General features: G+C 46.8%; 1 protein-coding gene and 1 pseudogene across 1 annotated transcript in view; both read left to right on the top strand.

The window, feature by feature from the left end:
- Positions 1-15,597, top strand: part of TLL2 (tolloid like 2) — a 144,495-nt gene that overhangs the window by 57,234 nt on the left and 71,664 nt on the right. The window contains exon 3 of the mRNA XM_055424988.2: positions 8,094-8,171. Coding sequence (XP_055280963.2) covers positions 8,094-8,171 — 78 coding nt within the window. The remainder of the gene's footprint in view (positions 1-8,093; positions 8,172-15,597) is intronic.
- On the top strand, positions 6,899-7,303 carry LOC129555506 (proteasome assembly chaperone 4 pseudogene; annotated as a pseudogene).

The raw sequence follows: 15,597 nt of genomic DNA, 5'->3' as shown, positions 1-15,597 counted from the left end.
GAACACTGGAGTGGGTTGCCATTGCCTTCTCCGCTTGAACATGTTAGTAAACATCAACTGACGGATGCAGTTCACACTGAGACTAGTCAAAAAAATATCATTATTAACTATACTTCAGGCTTTAGTAAAATATATACTATATTCTCCCAGGACTCATTTTTTCATGATTCATCCCCATTAGCATAATACATGTCAGGCACTGTTTTCAGGTGCTTGCTGCTGCCGCTAAGTTGCTTCAGACATGTCCGACTCTGTATGACCCCAGAGACAGCAGCCCACCAGGCTCCCTGTCCCTGGGATTCTCTAGGCAAGAACACTGGGGTGGGTTGCCATTTCCTTCTCCAATGCATGAAAGTGAAAATGAAGTCGCTCAGTTGTGTCCGACTCTTAGTGACCCCATGGACTGCAGCCCACCAGGCTCCTCAGTCCATGGGATTTTCCAGGCAAGAGTACTGGAGTGGGGTGCCATTGCCCTCTCCATTTGCTTTGTTTTGTTATTTGTTTTTTGGCCATGCCATTCAGCTTGCAGGATCTTATTTCCCTGACCAGGGATCAAACCAAGGCCCATGGCACTGAAAATGTCAGTCCTAACCTCTGGACTGCTGGGGGAGTCCCATGATCTCGTTGTTTACGGTGGATTTTCTTCCCTCCACTGGCACCAGGAAGGCACCATGAAGAGAGACACTGTCTCTGCCTTCAGGAACCCAGCATGGTGCTGTCCAAAGCCGGCACTCAATCAGTACTTACAGAGTGGACTGGCAATAAAGTGATTTTTAAGATCTTGTGCTAGAGATTTTATTTTTTTCCCTTAGAGTAAGCAAAGTAGTTTTCTGCTAGATTTACCTCTAATGGGTTCAGAGCTGGAAATAAAGGTATTAAAAAGTCAGTAAAATTGTGAGAGCTAAGGTTGTCCTGGCAGGGTTATTTGTGTTATATCTTAAAAGTTTTGACTTTAGACTGATCTGGGAAACGCTCAGCCTCTTCATCCAGTGGCTGTGTGTCCATGGTGATGTCTTAACTGCCCTAAACCTCAGTTACCCTGCATGTAAAATGAGAATAACACCCACCTCAGAGGGTTAGCTTGAGGATTAAATACAGGTAACATGTGAGCACCTGAAAATAATCAAGCACTTTTTTTTTTTTTTTTTTGTGGCCTCATTGGCATGTGGCAGCTTAGTTCCTCAACCAGGGATTGAACCCATGCCCCCTGCACTGGATGGCAGTGTTAATCACTGGACCTCCAGCAAGGTCCTAGTCAGCATTTAAAAAATGGTAGTTATTTTTGTGTTTAAGAAAAGCAAGAACCAAGTAATGTTGGGCTCTGAGAATGATACAGAAGGGATAATCACTATGAGGTTCTGTTTATTAATTACCATATTCATGAATATTAATTCATAGTCCCAGTGAGTGATCATATATTCGAATGAACAATACTGATTTATGACTCTGTCCTCTTGGGCTTTGGAAAAGCCCCCATCCCTTTCTATGTAGATGTCTTTGGATGTATATGGTTAATATTTCATTAATTATGGTGGAGGGGCGTTATGTGTACATCAGTGTCTCATATGATGCATATAATTAAGCCACTTTTTGTTGGGAGCGGAAGAAAATTGGGCTTTCCCAAAGAAAAGCAGCTTGCTCCCAAAGTTGCTAACAGATTGCTTCTTAATTGAACTTGGGAGGTGAATTATACGGTGAATTAGAAAAAAGAACAACTCTGAATTTAGTGAATTGTTCCATAAAGGAAACTGTGGGATTGAATTGCAAATGCTGGATGGAAACATTTCAGCCTGGCCCTATGCATCACGGGCCGCTGACCTCTGCTGTGTTTCAGTGAGAGCAGTGAACAGGCCTGGAGCTCTCTTTTCAAGGCCTGGAGGGCATTCTTTCCCAGAGTCCAGCTGTAAGCCTGGGTTTCTTATGCAAAGGAGACGTTTGAATAAACCCCTGTGACTAATGAAATCTACAAGGTCTTTGCATAGCCTCTTACTGAAGAGGTAATTAACCAAAGATCAAATATGGGCATATACATGTATTTTTTCAAGTATTTTTTTTTGTCTTGCAGTCACATGCAAGGAAAATATATCCACAGTCTCTGAATACTCCCTGTCCCCATTGCCCCCAGTCTTTGTCTGCATCAGGCTGTATTTCTCTCTGCCTTGTGCTGTGTGCTTGTGGCTATAGTTATAGCCACAGCCACACCTGTCTCACTCATTTGATTGCTTTTACTGAAATAGATGTGAGAAATGACTTTCTTAGTACTCAATGTCTGTCTCCAGCTCCACATTTTCCATTCCTGGTGAGCTTGGGAGGAAAGAGATTGGTTATAAGAACACATCATGAGATGAGGCTACCTTTTACAGGGTTCTCTCAGTAGAGAATATCAATTTTGGCTGCACCTTAGAATCACCTGGGGAGCTTTTTAAAGTCCCAAGGCCTAGGCCATGCCTCAGACCAATCAAATAAGAATCTCTGGAGAAAGAGAAAAATACATTGGTATTTTTCCAAAAAGCTTCCCAAGATGATCCCAAAGTGCAGCTAAGGTTGAAAGCCATTGTTCCAAGAATATTTATTTCCCTCTCTCTGTAAGCTGAAAAAGACAATATTTTTCTGTCAGGTGAGTGTATGTTCCTCGGTTTTTGTCTCGTCACAACAAAGATTTGGAGTGATGGACATTAAAGCCCCCTCGGCGTGTCACAGCTCTCAGGTCTTGGACAGACCGTGTTATAGCTCTCAGGTCTCGGACGGACCGTGTTATAGCTCTTAGACAAATCAGCGTTACAGCTCAGTGTTACAGCTGTTTTATTTAGAAGATAGCAGGAAAATCCATCTTCGAGGCGTGAGGGCACGTCGATCCAAAGACATGAAGAGAAGAGCGCCCCAGCACGCGAGAGAGAGAGAGCTAGCTTTGGCTCCTCTTATTATATGTTTTTTTCCCCACCATGGGCCTGTCCTATGTAAATTGGGCCAGCCAGGAGTGTTGTTTTTTTTTTTTTACCTGAAGTCCTCACTCCAGTCCTTGGACCTTCCTTTGTTCTATTTTCGCGGACTTTTCCCTTCCTTGTCAAAGCTACTGCCATTCTGGACTCCTTTTCCCTATTCTACCTACCAAAGATTTCCATCAGTGACGCTGAGTTAGAAATGATTGGGGTCTTCTTTTTAAGCACTGTCTACTTGATTCATCCATCTACCTATGCGTCCATCCATCAGTCACATATTTTATTGGGTGTCTGCTATGATGTGCTAAGGGCAGTGCTGGGTGTTTATTATTGGGCAAGACAAGGTCCCTCTCTTCAGAATGCTAAAAACTAGACAAGGGGATCAGCCAAATAGTCAGGAGATGCCAATGACTTGTGAGTGAGTGATGTGACTAAGCCCAGGGCGCTGGAGACAGAGAAGAGGGGGCTTCTATCTCAAGAGGAGCAACAGGGCTTCCCAGAGGAAGCGGTGTTCAAGCTGAGCCTTGAAGATCCAGAAGGATTTGGCCAGGCGAAGAGGTGGGTGTGACAGAGGAAGAAGCATCAGCAAGAAGAGAATGGAAATCCGAGGTGCCGAGAGTAGCTGAGGTGACTGAGCACAGAGCAGGAAGCCCTGAGGCACCAGGTGGAAGAGGCCAGCAGAGCCACATCACAGGGGCCTCAGGGGTCCTGTTGGGGTTTGGAACTCATCCCAGGGGCAATGGGAAACCTTGGGAGAGTTTTCCTCAGGGGAGTAGTCAAACCACATTCACTCCAAGTTGACCCCCAGGCTTAGCTGTAATGGAAGCAGGAGTTTGGCTGCTCTTCTGAGAGAAGACTAGACCCGCCAATCTCTTGCTGGTAAGGGTGACAGAGAAAGGATGTGTGTTCTTAACTGCAGTGACCCCAGTCTCAATGGTGACCTTGGATGTACCCTCAAGACCTCCTGGAAAACACCCTAGGTCCCTTGGGAACAGGCAGCCAGCCCCGCTAGATAACCCAACTTGTGCTCCTTGTTCTTTCTGGGTCCGAGGCAGAGGGGAAGGAGCTCAAATTTGGGGGCTTCGCAGGACCCACCTTCAGCTTCTCCATTACTAACCATCTCTGTACCATCAGAGCAGACAAGTCACTTCACCTTTTGGAACCTTGTTTCCTCATCTGTGAGATGGGGATGTTCGTGGCTTTTTTTGCCACTGAGTCTTCGTGAGGCTGGACTTCCCAGGTGGCACTAGTGGTAAAGAACCCGCCTGCCAACGCAAGAGATGTAAGAGACACAGTTTTGATCCCTAGGTCTGGAAGATCGCCTGGAGGAGGGCATGACAACTCATTCCAGTATTCTTGCCTGGAGAATTTCACGGACAGAGGAGCCTGGCAGGGTCGCAGAGTCAGACAGGACTGAAGTGACTTCGTGCACACACATGCAAATTGATGCTTTCCCCACCTTCATCTGCCAGGGGCACCTGGTCTCCTCCTCAACTCCAGAGCTTTGCTTCTATTGTAGCACCAAGGACCAAGGGGCCAAAGGAATCAGGAGTCCTCAGTCTCCACCTCCTTGGCCTCCTGCAAAACTGAATAGCAATCTCTCCCAGCCATCACTTCCGCAGCCACAGCCTCCAGCTAACCTTGAACCAGGCTGTGCCCAGCTATCCTTACAGGACTATATATATATATATATTATATACATATATATAGTATACTATATATATATATACTCTCTCTATATATATATATTTGTAGGAGCCAAGCAGGTCTAATTATTCCAACTCTCCATGCTAGACTGGAACTACATGGAAATCTTTCGAATCCCAGCTTCTGTGCCCCCTAGTGCCCACTACTAATACCCCTGATTATATTCAGAGCCGGTGCAGTTACAGAATCCTTTCATGTCCTCTGGCTCCCATTTAGATCTCTCAGAATAAAAGCCCTTATTTTGAAAATGGCCTGCAAAGTCCCCCATAGCTCCAGACCCTCCACTGCTCACTGACCTCAGCGCCTGCTATTCTTTGCCTAGCTCATTCCATTCCAGTCACACCCAAGTGTGCCAAGCACACTCTCACCCCAGGGCCTTTGCACCTGCTGTTCCTTCAGTTGGAATGCTTTTCCACAAATATCTGCAGACCCTTTCCCTCACTTTCTTCAGGGTTCTGCTTTTCTACCTTGTATGAAATGGCAACACCTCACCCTTAGCATTCCCTGTTCCCCTTTACTCTTTTCTTCATAGAGCTTATCAACAACCGACATACATTGAGTCTTCTATTCGTTATCTCCTCTACTATCCACCAGAATATAATTTCCATGAGGTCAGAGTAGAGATTGTTCAGTCACATCCTGAACAGTAGAAACGACATCTGGCATGTAGCAGGTGTCAGATAAATATTTGTTGAATGAGCGAATGCCTAAACAAACCATTACCTCATTCAAAACTTGAAATGGCCCATTTGACAGATGAAAAGTCCTAACGCCCAAGGTCCCATCTATGCTCACACAGGGAGTAAAGACGAAGCTAGCCTTGGCCTCAGTCTGCTCACCGGCACATTCCTCTGCTGGCCAGAGATTTTCATACCATCAGGATTTCCCCTGACCTTTAGCCCAAGAGGAAATGATATTGCAACTGAAAGAATACCCAGAGGGCTAGGAGCTGGCAGCGAAGTCCCCAGCAGCTGCAGGGAGCGTGTGAGTGGATTTGGAGTTGGCCAGAAAGGCAGCGGACACCAGGATGAAGGCATGCAAAAATATCCACACGCGCCTGGGCCACCGCCCGCATCAGTCACCAGAGGGAAAGAGGTGGTCTGCGAGTCAGGAGTTGGGATTCTGGAACAGCAGAGCAGTCTATCGGGGTTGTCCAGGGCCAGGACATTAGGTTCCATGTTTAGGAACCTTCTTCGGGCAGCACTGGAAGCCTGTGACCTCTGGGACACAGGAAACATCATTGAGCTTCCGACCAGGAAACTGTCTTGAGTCCTCAGCTTCCCTTATGGGCTGGCAACCCTGGACTGATGATTTTGTCTCAGTTTTCTCCTCTGTAAAATGGGATTACACTTCTGCCATAGAGTTTTTTAAGCAAAGTCAAAGGGGAGACTTTTTTCCCCAAAGTCAACGGGGAAACTGCTTTGTAAGCTGCGCTTTTCTAAACAAATGCAAGAAGAAATAATTTTGCACCAGTAGCTTGTTCTGTAGATGTTTTGATGTGGTTTCATAGTCTTCTGGACACAGGATTTGTCCTTAAATCTGCTTTGTGGTATCCTGACCCACCCAGCTGCTCAACCACTGAATGCAGGAGACACCAGGGGCCCCTCTGAGTCCCTCATGTCTAAGCCATCAGCCTCTCCTGTTGCTCTGCCTCCAACTATGAATGTATTCCTAATATCCCTGTGGATCCAGCCTCCTTGCCTGCCTACCACGGTCAGCACCTCAACACCACATGCCCATTCTTGAACTAGATTCTTTTCCAGATCCTCCTTCTGCTGGGATACGCTGGCCCGGATCTCCATGTGGCTGGCTCCTTATCTTTCAAGTCTCAACCCAAATGTCACCTCCCTGAAGGGCCTTCTCTGACCACTTTCTAAGAGGTTGTTCTAGTCCACTTTATCACATGCTGCATTTGGTCTTCAGAGCATTTTCTGAACCTGCAATCATATCATTCCTTTATTTTCTTACCTACCATTTATCGTCCAGCTGCCCATTTGGAACTGATGCACCATCTGTCTTGTTCACTGCTGGATCCCTGCTTCCTGGGGCTGTACCTGGTTCACAGTAGGTCTAATAGTGGACCATGATAGACCACCTTCCTGGTGGGTCAGGTGGGAACCTGGTTTCTAGATGATACTCGCAAATGAGATTGTGCGTCACTGCTCTTGATTGAGGCAGTGTCTGCAGAGTCTGATTTATAAAGTAAACAGGGGACGTCTGGCGGCGGTGGCGGCAGGCGGACGGGCTCCGGGCGGATGGAGGGGCCAGCGGCCGCCGCGGGCGGGGACGTGTCCCTTCACAACTTCAGCGCTCGGCTGTGGGAGCAGCTCATCCACTTCCACGTGATGCGGCTGACGGACTCGCTCTTCCTCTGGGTGGGGGCCACGCCGTACCTGCGCAACCTCGCCGTGGCCATGTGCACGCGCTACGACTCCATCCCCCTGTCCACCGCCCTCCTCGGGGACACGTCTGACACCATGTCCACCGGCCTCGCCAGCGCTTAGCCAGGAAGACCAGCAAGCAGGTCTTTGTCAGCTATAACCTTCCAAACACCAGTAGCAGCTTCCAGTTGCTGATAGAAAACCGGATCAAGGAGGAAAGGCAGACCTTTCCGGAGAAGTTCTAGCCAGAGAGACTCAGACACAGGGGACGCTTGAATAAACAGACCGGATCCCACCAAAAATTAAAAATAAACAGGGAAATTTCCAAAAGGAGACTCATCCCAAAGAGGAAGCCAGGTTAGCTGAGTTTAAGCCAAGGCAGCAGCCACTGTCACATCGCACAATCAGGAGTGGCCCTGATGACGTCTCCCTGCATCCCACACCAGGGGCTTCAGAACCAGAGAGCACCCTTTGTATACTGGGCCTTCCCAGGGAGGCGAGGGTGAAGAAGCTGACGATAGTATTCATATGTCCACTCTGTATGTTTCACTCCAAGTACCCTGAACTGATTGAGGAAAGGCTACTTTATTAATAATTAGTGAATGAACTGATGTGCATGGTTATAAGAAAGCAAGTTCTTTTTAGCTTCAGCATTGAGAACAGCCTCCCGCATGTGGTAAGAGCCTGGATGTCCTTTCTTAAACAAATCTTTGGGATTTCCCTGGTGGTCTTGTGGTTAAGAATTTGCCTTGTAATGCGTGGGTCAGGGAACTAAGATCCCTACATGCCACACAGCAACTAAGCCTAAGCACTCCGGAGCCCTTGCACCACACCTAGAGAGTCCATGCACCACAATGAAAGATCCCACACGACTCGAATAAGACCAGAAGCATCTAAATGAATAAATATTTAAAAGAAAAACCAAAAAAAAAAACACCCTCAAATCTTTACTGATCCACTGGTGATTCTGATCATTCCCCAGGTGACCAGGTTTGTCCCCTCATTTCATGGTGCTGATGCAAAGAAGGCTAGTATGTCCTAACGTGTCTCTTCTTTGTTTCTTTAGGTGGGCTTGGAGAGCAGCCATCTGGGAGCTGGCCGAATGCTACAGCCACGAATGCCAGCAGCGAGGAAGCCAGAGAGGGTAATGTGAGACCCCACGAGGCCTGGGGGTACTTTTCTCTTTCAGTTGTTGTAAATTTCACATAACATAAGGTTTTTAACCATTTTAATGTGTCCCATTTCATGGCATTAATTACCTATACAATGTTGTGCCACCATCACCACTATCTAGTTCCTGTCCCTGTATCTCTCCTGCCTCCCTGGAGGGAGCCTCATGTGTGTTAGTAGCTCTGCCATGGCTGACTCTTTGTGACCCCATGGACTGTAGCCTGCCAGCCTCCTCTGTCCATGGAATTCTCCAGGCAAGAATACTGGAGTGGGTAGCCATTCCCTTTTCCAGGGTATCTTCCTAACCCAGGGATCGAATCCGGGTCTCCCGCATTGCAAGCGGATTCTTTACCATCTAAGCCACCAGGGAAGCCCTTTGGGAACCTCGTCTTGTACCGAGGACTAGAAGCAGCAAAGACTGTGGGTGAGAGAGTGAGTCCTCTGGTTGAGTGAGGTGGGCCAGTTGCCAGAGAAAGGTATAAGGATGGGGTTTGGTTGCTTGGGGACTGGATGACCTCCAGTTAAACCCTACAGTCTGGACTTGATTTTTCTCTTTGGTGCTTGGCTGGTGGGCTGACAGCCCCAAGAATCAAGAGGTGGCATGATCAGGCTATGGGCACTGGGGTGTCTTACAGAATGAGTGGGCCAGAGAGGCAAGGAAGGAAAATAAAGCTGGAGTGGGGGCTGGGGAGGCAGGTGTAGAGACCCCTGTGGGCTTCTCTGGGGTGCTGTGGGAGTGGCTGGCTGTGGGCAGGGCCACTGTCAGCAGGGGTCTGCCCGGAGGTACTACTTCCGCCTGTGTGCAAGCCAGCTCCCAGATGCGCATGCGCTCTAAGAGATTCTAGCCTGGCGATTACAGGAGGCGCCTCACTGCAAGCATCTCACTTTGGTCGAAGGTTTCCCTATTCAGAAAGTGTGCTGGAGGAGAAAAGCTGCTGGGCTTGTGTCTGGCCTGCATCCTGCAGGAATCAGGGCTGTTGACAACAGCATGTCTTCTATATAAAATCAACACAGAGCTAAGGGAATTATTTAAAAATGCTAGAATTCTGTGTTTTAGGGACGCCTCTGTAGAGATGAAATACAAATCATTGTTTGCTTTATTTTATGTTTTTTCTTTAATGTTATTTTATAGTTTACACATACACATATATATATGTATAATTTCATGCTGCTGCTGCTGCTGCTGCTAAGTCACTTCAGTCGTGTCCGACTCTTGTGTGACCCCATAGACGGAAGCCTACCAGGCTCCCCCTTCCCTGGGATTCTCCAGGCAATGTATATGATAAGTATATGATAGTATCATATACTTTCATGAGTGTTGTGGATTTTTTCTTTTCCCTTTAATTTGGCTACCTTCTTCACTTCTTTTTTCCCACATATTACCACTCTCTTTTCCCCAGGTAATGCATGCTAATAACTTTGTACGCACCCTTCCATGTGTTTCTCCATGCACATATATTCACATATACATTGATACAGAGATACACATATATATAAACATATATATAAGCCCATAAACATATATACAGATATATTTTCTCACTTTAAAAAAAATGGGATCATATTTGATACATTTTTCTATGCATTATGTTTTTCTCACTCATCGATACTTCATGGCAAACCTAAGACTCTTATTACAATTTAAATTTATTCATTTTTTAAATGTTATTTATTCACTTATTTATTTTTGCCACTGCTGGATCTTCATTGCTGCTCTCAGGTTTTCTCTAGTTGCATCCAATGGGGGCTACTCTCCAGGTGTGCTGCGTGGGCTTCTCATTGTGAATGCTTTTCTTGTTGCAGAGCACGGGCTCTAGAGCAAGTGGGCTTCAACTGTTGTGGCCCATGGGCTTAGTGGCCCTGCAACAAGTGTAATTTTCTGGGAGCAGGGATCAAACCCATGTCCCTTGCACCAACAGGTGGATTCCCAACTACTGGACCACCAAGGAAGCCCCCAGTTTATTTTTGCTGTTGTTGTTGTTCAGTCACTCAGTGGTGTCTGACTCTTTACGACCTCATGGTGTGCAGCACGCCAGGCTTCCCTGTCCTTCACCATCTCCGGAGCTTGCTCAAACTCATGTCCATTGAGTCGGTGATGTCATCCAACCATCTCATCCTCTGTCGTCCCCTTCTCCTCCTGTCTTCAAATCTTTCCCAGCATCAGGGTCTTTTCTAATGAGTCGGCTCTTTGCATCAGGTGGCCAAAGTGTTAGAACTTCAGCTTCAACATCATTCCTTCTAATGAATATTCAGGGTTGATTTCCTTTAGAGTTGACTAGTTTGATTCCTTGCAGTCCAAGGGACTCTTTATTCTTTAAATAGTTGCAAAATATTCCTGGTATGTATGGACCATGATTTATTCATTCTTTCCTTTATCAGTTAATACTCACTTCAAGTTTTTGCCGTCATAAACGATACTGCAGTACAATTCCTGAATACAGATCCTTACGGAGTACATCTTTAATAGATGTTGCTAGAATGTGTTTCAAAAGGTGTAATCATTCACATTTCCATAGCAGTTCATAAGTGTGTTCCTTTCATCATATCCTCCCTGGCACTAGGTATTAGTGTTTTCAATAATACAAGCAGTAGTTATTATTCAGTTCAGTTCAGTCGCTCAGTTGTGTCCAACTCGTTGCGACCCCGTGAACCACAGCACCCCAGACCTCCCTGTCCATCACCAACTCCCGGAGTTTACCCAAACTCGTGTCCATTGAGTCGGTGATGCCATCCAACCATCTCATCCTCTGCTGTCCCCTTCTCCTGCTGCTTTCAATCTTTCCCAACATCAGGGTCTTTTCAAATGAGTCAGCTCTTCGCAACCAGTGGCCAAAATATTGGAGTTTCAGCTTCAACATCAGTCCTTCCAATGAACACCCAGGACTGATATCCTTTAGGATGGGCTGGTTGGATCTCCTTGCAGTCCAAGGGACTCTCAAGAGTCTTCTCCAACACCACAGTCCAAAAGCATCAGTTCAGTTCAGTCGCTCAGTCGTGTCCAACTCTTTGCGACCCCATGAATCACAGCACTCCAGGCCTCCCTGTCCATCACCAACTCCCGGAGTTCACTCAAACTCATGTCCATCGAGTTGGTGATGCCATCCAGCCATCTCATTCTCTGTCGTCCCCGTCTCCTCCCACCCCCAATCCCTCCCAGCATCAGGCTCTTTTCCAGTGAGTCAACTCTTCGCATGAGGTGGCCAAAGTATTGGAGTTTCAGCTTTAGCATCAGTCCTTCCAATGAACACCCAGGTTGATCTCCTCTAGAATGGACTGGTTGGATCTCCTTGCAGTCCAAGGGACTCTCAAGAGTCTTCTCCAGCACCACAGTTCAAAAGCATCAATTCTTCAGCGTAGTAATTATTATTATTTAATTTGTACTTCTCTTATTCCTGGTGACTTTCAGCGTCTTTTATCTTCACCAGTGACTTGGGCGTGCACTTCTGTGAATCACCTCTTGTTGTCCTTGGGTCATTTTTCTCTTGGCTTGCTGACCCCCTCTAATCCATCTGACCTCATTCAGAGAGAGGCAGTTTCTTCTCCCACTCCCCACCACCACCATTTAATAAATGTACATCTTATTCTTAAGTCATGTGAAAATTCTGTATTTTTCTGCTTTGCTTTCTTGAAGGTATTTTGACTTAGGCATTTTCAGGCTCCTAGACACCTGATAAACTCAGTGTCACTTCATTTTGGCCACAGATGACCAGCCCTTAATGGTGTACAGGGTATGAGGGTGAAACCAGAGGGATTTGCCATTACTCTTTGCTGATGGTGCAGATGGTTAAGAATCTTCCTGTAATGCAGACCTAGGTTTGATCCCTGGTTTGGGATGATCCCCTGGAGAAGGGAACGGCTTACCCACTCCCGTATTCTTGCCTGGAGAATTCTGTGGACCGAGGAGCCTGGTGGGCTATAGTCCTGGGTTGGACATGACTGAGCAACTAACACTTTCACTTTTCACTTTCAGTGATGTAGACACCATACCTAATTTAAGTGATTTATTTTTGCATTAAAAACTACCCCCAAACTTAGTGACTTCAAACTGTGATTCGTTATCTTGCATGATTCTGTGTGTTGACTAGGCTTTGTTGGGTGGATCTTTGGCTGACATCATTCAGCCAAAGTCGTTCACTTGACTACATTCATCTAATGGCTGAGTTGGGTTGAGAGGTCTAGAAAAAGCTTTAGTCACATATTTAGCACCCCCGCATGCCTCCACATGGCTCTTCTCTCTGAGTGGACCTTTTCCACGGAGTTGTATGTGCTGTGCTTAGTCTCTCAGTCATGTCCAACTCTTTGGGACTCCATGGACTGTAGCCTGCCAGGTTCCTCTGTCCATGGGCTTCTCCAGGCAAGAATACTGGAATGGTTGCCATGCCCTCCTCCAGAGGATCTTCTCACCCTGGGATCGAACCCAGGTCTGCCACATTGCAGGCAGATTCTTTACCATCTGATCCACCAGGGAAGCCCAAGAATACTGGAGTGGGGTAGCCTAGTCCTTCTCCAGGGGAACTTCCCAACCCAGGGATCGAACAGGGATCTTTTGCATTGTAGGCAGATTCTTTACCAGCTGAGCTACCAGGGAAGCCCTAACTTAGGTGGTCTAACTAAGTTGTTAACTTAGTTGTCTAAGATTTTTTACAGATGGTAGCTGGCTTCCCATAGAAAGGAGACAGAAGCCACAAGTCCACTTAAAGGTTGGGACTCAGAACTCTCAGAAAGCTACTTCCACCACATTGTATTGGTCAAAAAAAGCCAAAGGGTCAGCTCAACCTCAAGAAGAGAAAATAGATTCCAGTCTTTAGTGTGAGAAGTGGTGTGAGCTTACAGAAATGAGAGCTATGGCCATATTTAGAGACCATCTACTGTCTTCCCTCACTGTATCTTGTCTACTCACCAGCAATAGTTGTCAGGATTTTTAATATTTGCTAGTTTGCTAGGTGTAAAATGACCCAACCAAATAAACTTAAACAGTCAGGCACACTTGGGTTTGCATCCCAGCTCAGCCACTTTGTAGCTACGACCTTGAATAAGTTATCCAGCTCCTCATCTAAAGGTTTGGCAAGGATTAGAAACAATATTTATGCAAAGCACATAGCCATGTGTCTGGAATGTAAGAGGTACTCAATGAGCGTAGCCCTTCCACTTCTTTCTCTCCACCTTCACTTCCAAGAATTATATGATCCAACACTGGAAGTGCATCGTCCACCTCTGGACTGGGATTTCACAGCTGTTCAGCAGCTGCATAGAAACACAATTAAGGAGGACAGGAAGGAATAAAGCTGCCGCAACCCATTAAAATTCTGCCTCTGGTTGCCTCACAGTATTCACATTGTGATGAGAGATCTTCTTGGGTGTTTTAGAGAGGATGACAGCATTGCCCCACCCACACCCCACGCCCCTGCAGCTGGCTACATCCACAGTCTGCAGCCCCTCAGATGACCCTGGTGTGTTTGAAAAGGATAATGTCAAGGTTACGCCAGTCCTTCCAGTCTGAATCCCTCCAGTATTACCACAGCAGACAAGTAAGTCTTTAAGCATCCAGGGCGAGCTGGAGGAGGAAGGAGACCCCCAAGGTGAGGTGAGGATGATCCCTTCTAGCTTGTTCCTCCAGCCCTCCCTCCAGGACACTGTCAGGCGCCAAACTGGGTACCTCTTGTTTTGCTTGAATTAAAGATAAGACAAGTTGTGTCAATCTCAGATTCCTCTTTAATCACAACCTGCCCCCCCCTTCTGCCACCCCCCAGAAAAAGAGACCACCCAAGCATGGTAAAGGATCTGAAGGGAGCCTCTGGTTGGCCAGCTGCAGCAGCAGGTTTATTTCCTGGCATTATGTGGCTCCCCTCAGCCTTGACGGCAGGGATTTGTGCTTCCAGCCTTGGGGAGTGCTGGGGGGCTTGGGGAACTGCTCACTCGGCAGCCCCCTGGCAGACCCTTTGGTCTGAGAGCCTTCCTTCTCTGGAGATGAGAGCTCAGCATGCATTTGGGGGCTGATAATGGGATTAATGAAATGAAGTGTGTAACTGTTCCTCAAATGAAGCTGTGACTATTTTGATAGAGGCTGATTTCCAGAACCATATTCATAAAAGAGAAGGGACTTTTCCCTTTCTGTAGAAGTCCCTTAAGGGCTTTGGTCTGAACAACCTGATTCTGTTGTCCCAGAGAATAGGGATCCCTCACACTTGGGCACAGAGCATCCAGACCCCTGAATGTCACTGGGGTCAGCATATCTGAGTGTAAACTGAACCTGATGTTGGACATTCTTTTTAGCCTATCCCCAAATGCAAGCATGATGGTGATGATTGCAGCTCATGTTGAGCTGTTACCTTAGCAGGCGTTTTTTGTTCACCGCCTGGCTCCATGCCCATGACACCACCACACAGCAGGCAGGAGGGCTCAGGGGACAGTGGCTTGTCTAAAGCAACACAGGTAGTGAATGGCAGCATTTATCTTCAGCCTAAGTGCCCCGAACCCCAGGCCTTTTGCTCTTAATCTCTGGGCTACCTCATTGATTCTCAAGCTTCCTTTTGTGTCCGAATCACCTGGGGAGCTTGAAAAAGCACAGACATCTTGACAGTCCTCTAGGTTAATTGAGGCCCAGTCTCCCAATCTCAAGGCAGGGGGGTGGACACCAGAATTTTTAAAAAGCTCCTTGATCAAACCATTGTGCAGAATAAGCCACGGTCTCCGCTTTCACCCAGCCTTTCAGAATTACCGCAGGCAAGGTGTGAGTTTGCCCATCACCCGCGAGGTGAGGGTTATGCAGATGGCTGGACCATCAGGGTGTTTACTTCCAGCGTGGGAGGGACTGGTTGACTAATCGAAAATCTGCAGTTCCTTGGTTGAGAAGTCTGGGTCAGGCCTGGTTCTGTTTATGATGTGGCTGTGCCTTCAGCTGGAAACGGAACATTGAATAGCTAGAGCTGCTCTGCTTTTTCAGAGAGGAGAGGGTGCACTCTGAAAGCCAGGGAATTTAAATGGACTTTATCCCCCAGCCCACCCCACCTCCAGCGTGTTAAATCCTTTCAGACACCCCTGTGCTCCTCTTCAAATGCAGGACTCTTGGACCATAATAAATAATTACATCCTTCTATTTGGACTCCGATTCCAGATAGTAGTAATCCAAGAAAATCCAATAATGACAGTTGCATTAAGATCCTTCTTCCAGGCTAAGCAGAACATCTGTTTAGACATATTTTTAATCGGCAAATGCTTCCTGTGTTGAGTCCTCAGCAAATTAAATTTCTCACTGGACCGAGGGAAGCTGTCATTCAATAACCCATCTCTGGAAATTACACTCCAGCCTGTTTCCAGGTGCACTTAAGATTTTCCCATGCTGACTCGGCTGCACATAGGCCCTTATATCACCAGTCACAAGTATGGGTAAGCGCAGCTTC

Source organism: Moschus berezovskii, chromosome 12, assembly GCF_049115385.1.
Source record: "Moschus berezovskii isolate FMDL1 chromosome 12, NW_MosBer_1.0, whole genome shotgun sequence".
Lineage (NCBI taxonomy): Eukaryota > Metazoa > Chordata > Mammalia > Artiodactyla > Moschidae > Moschus > Moschus berezovskii.
Note: the sequence above shows the minus strand (reverse complement) of the source record. Positions and strands in the feature narration are given on the sequence as shown.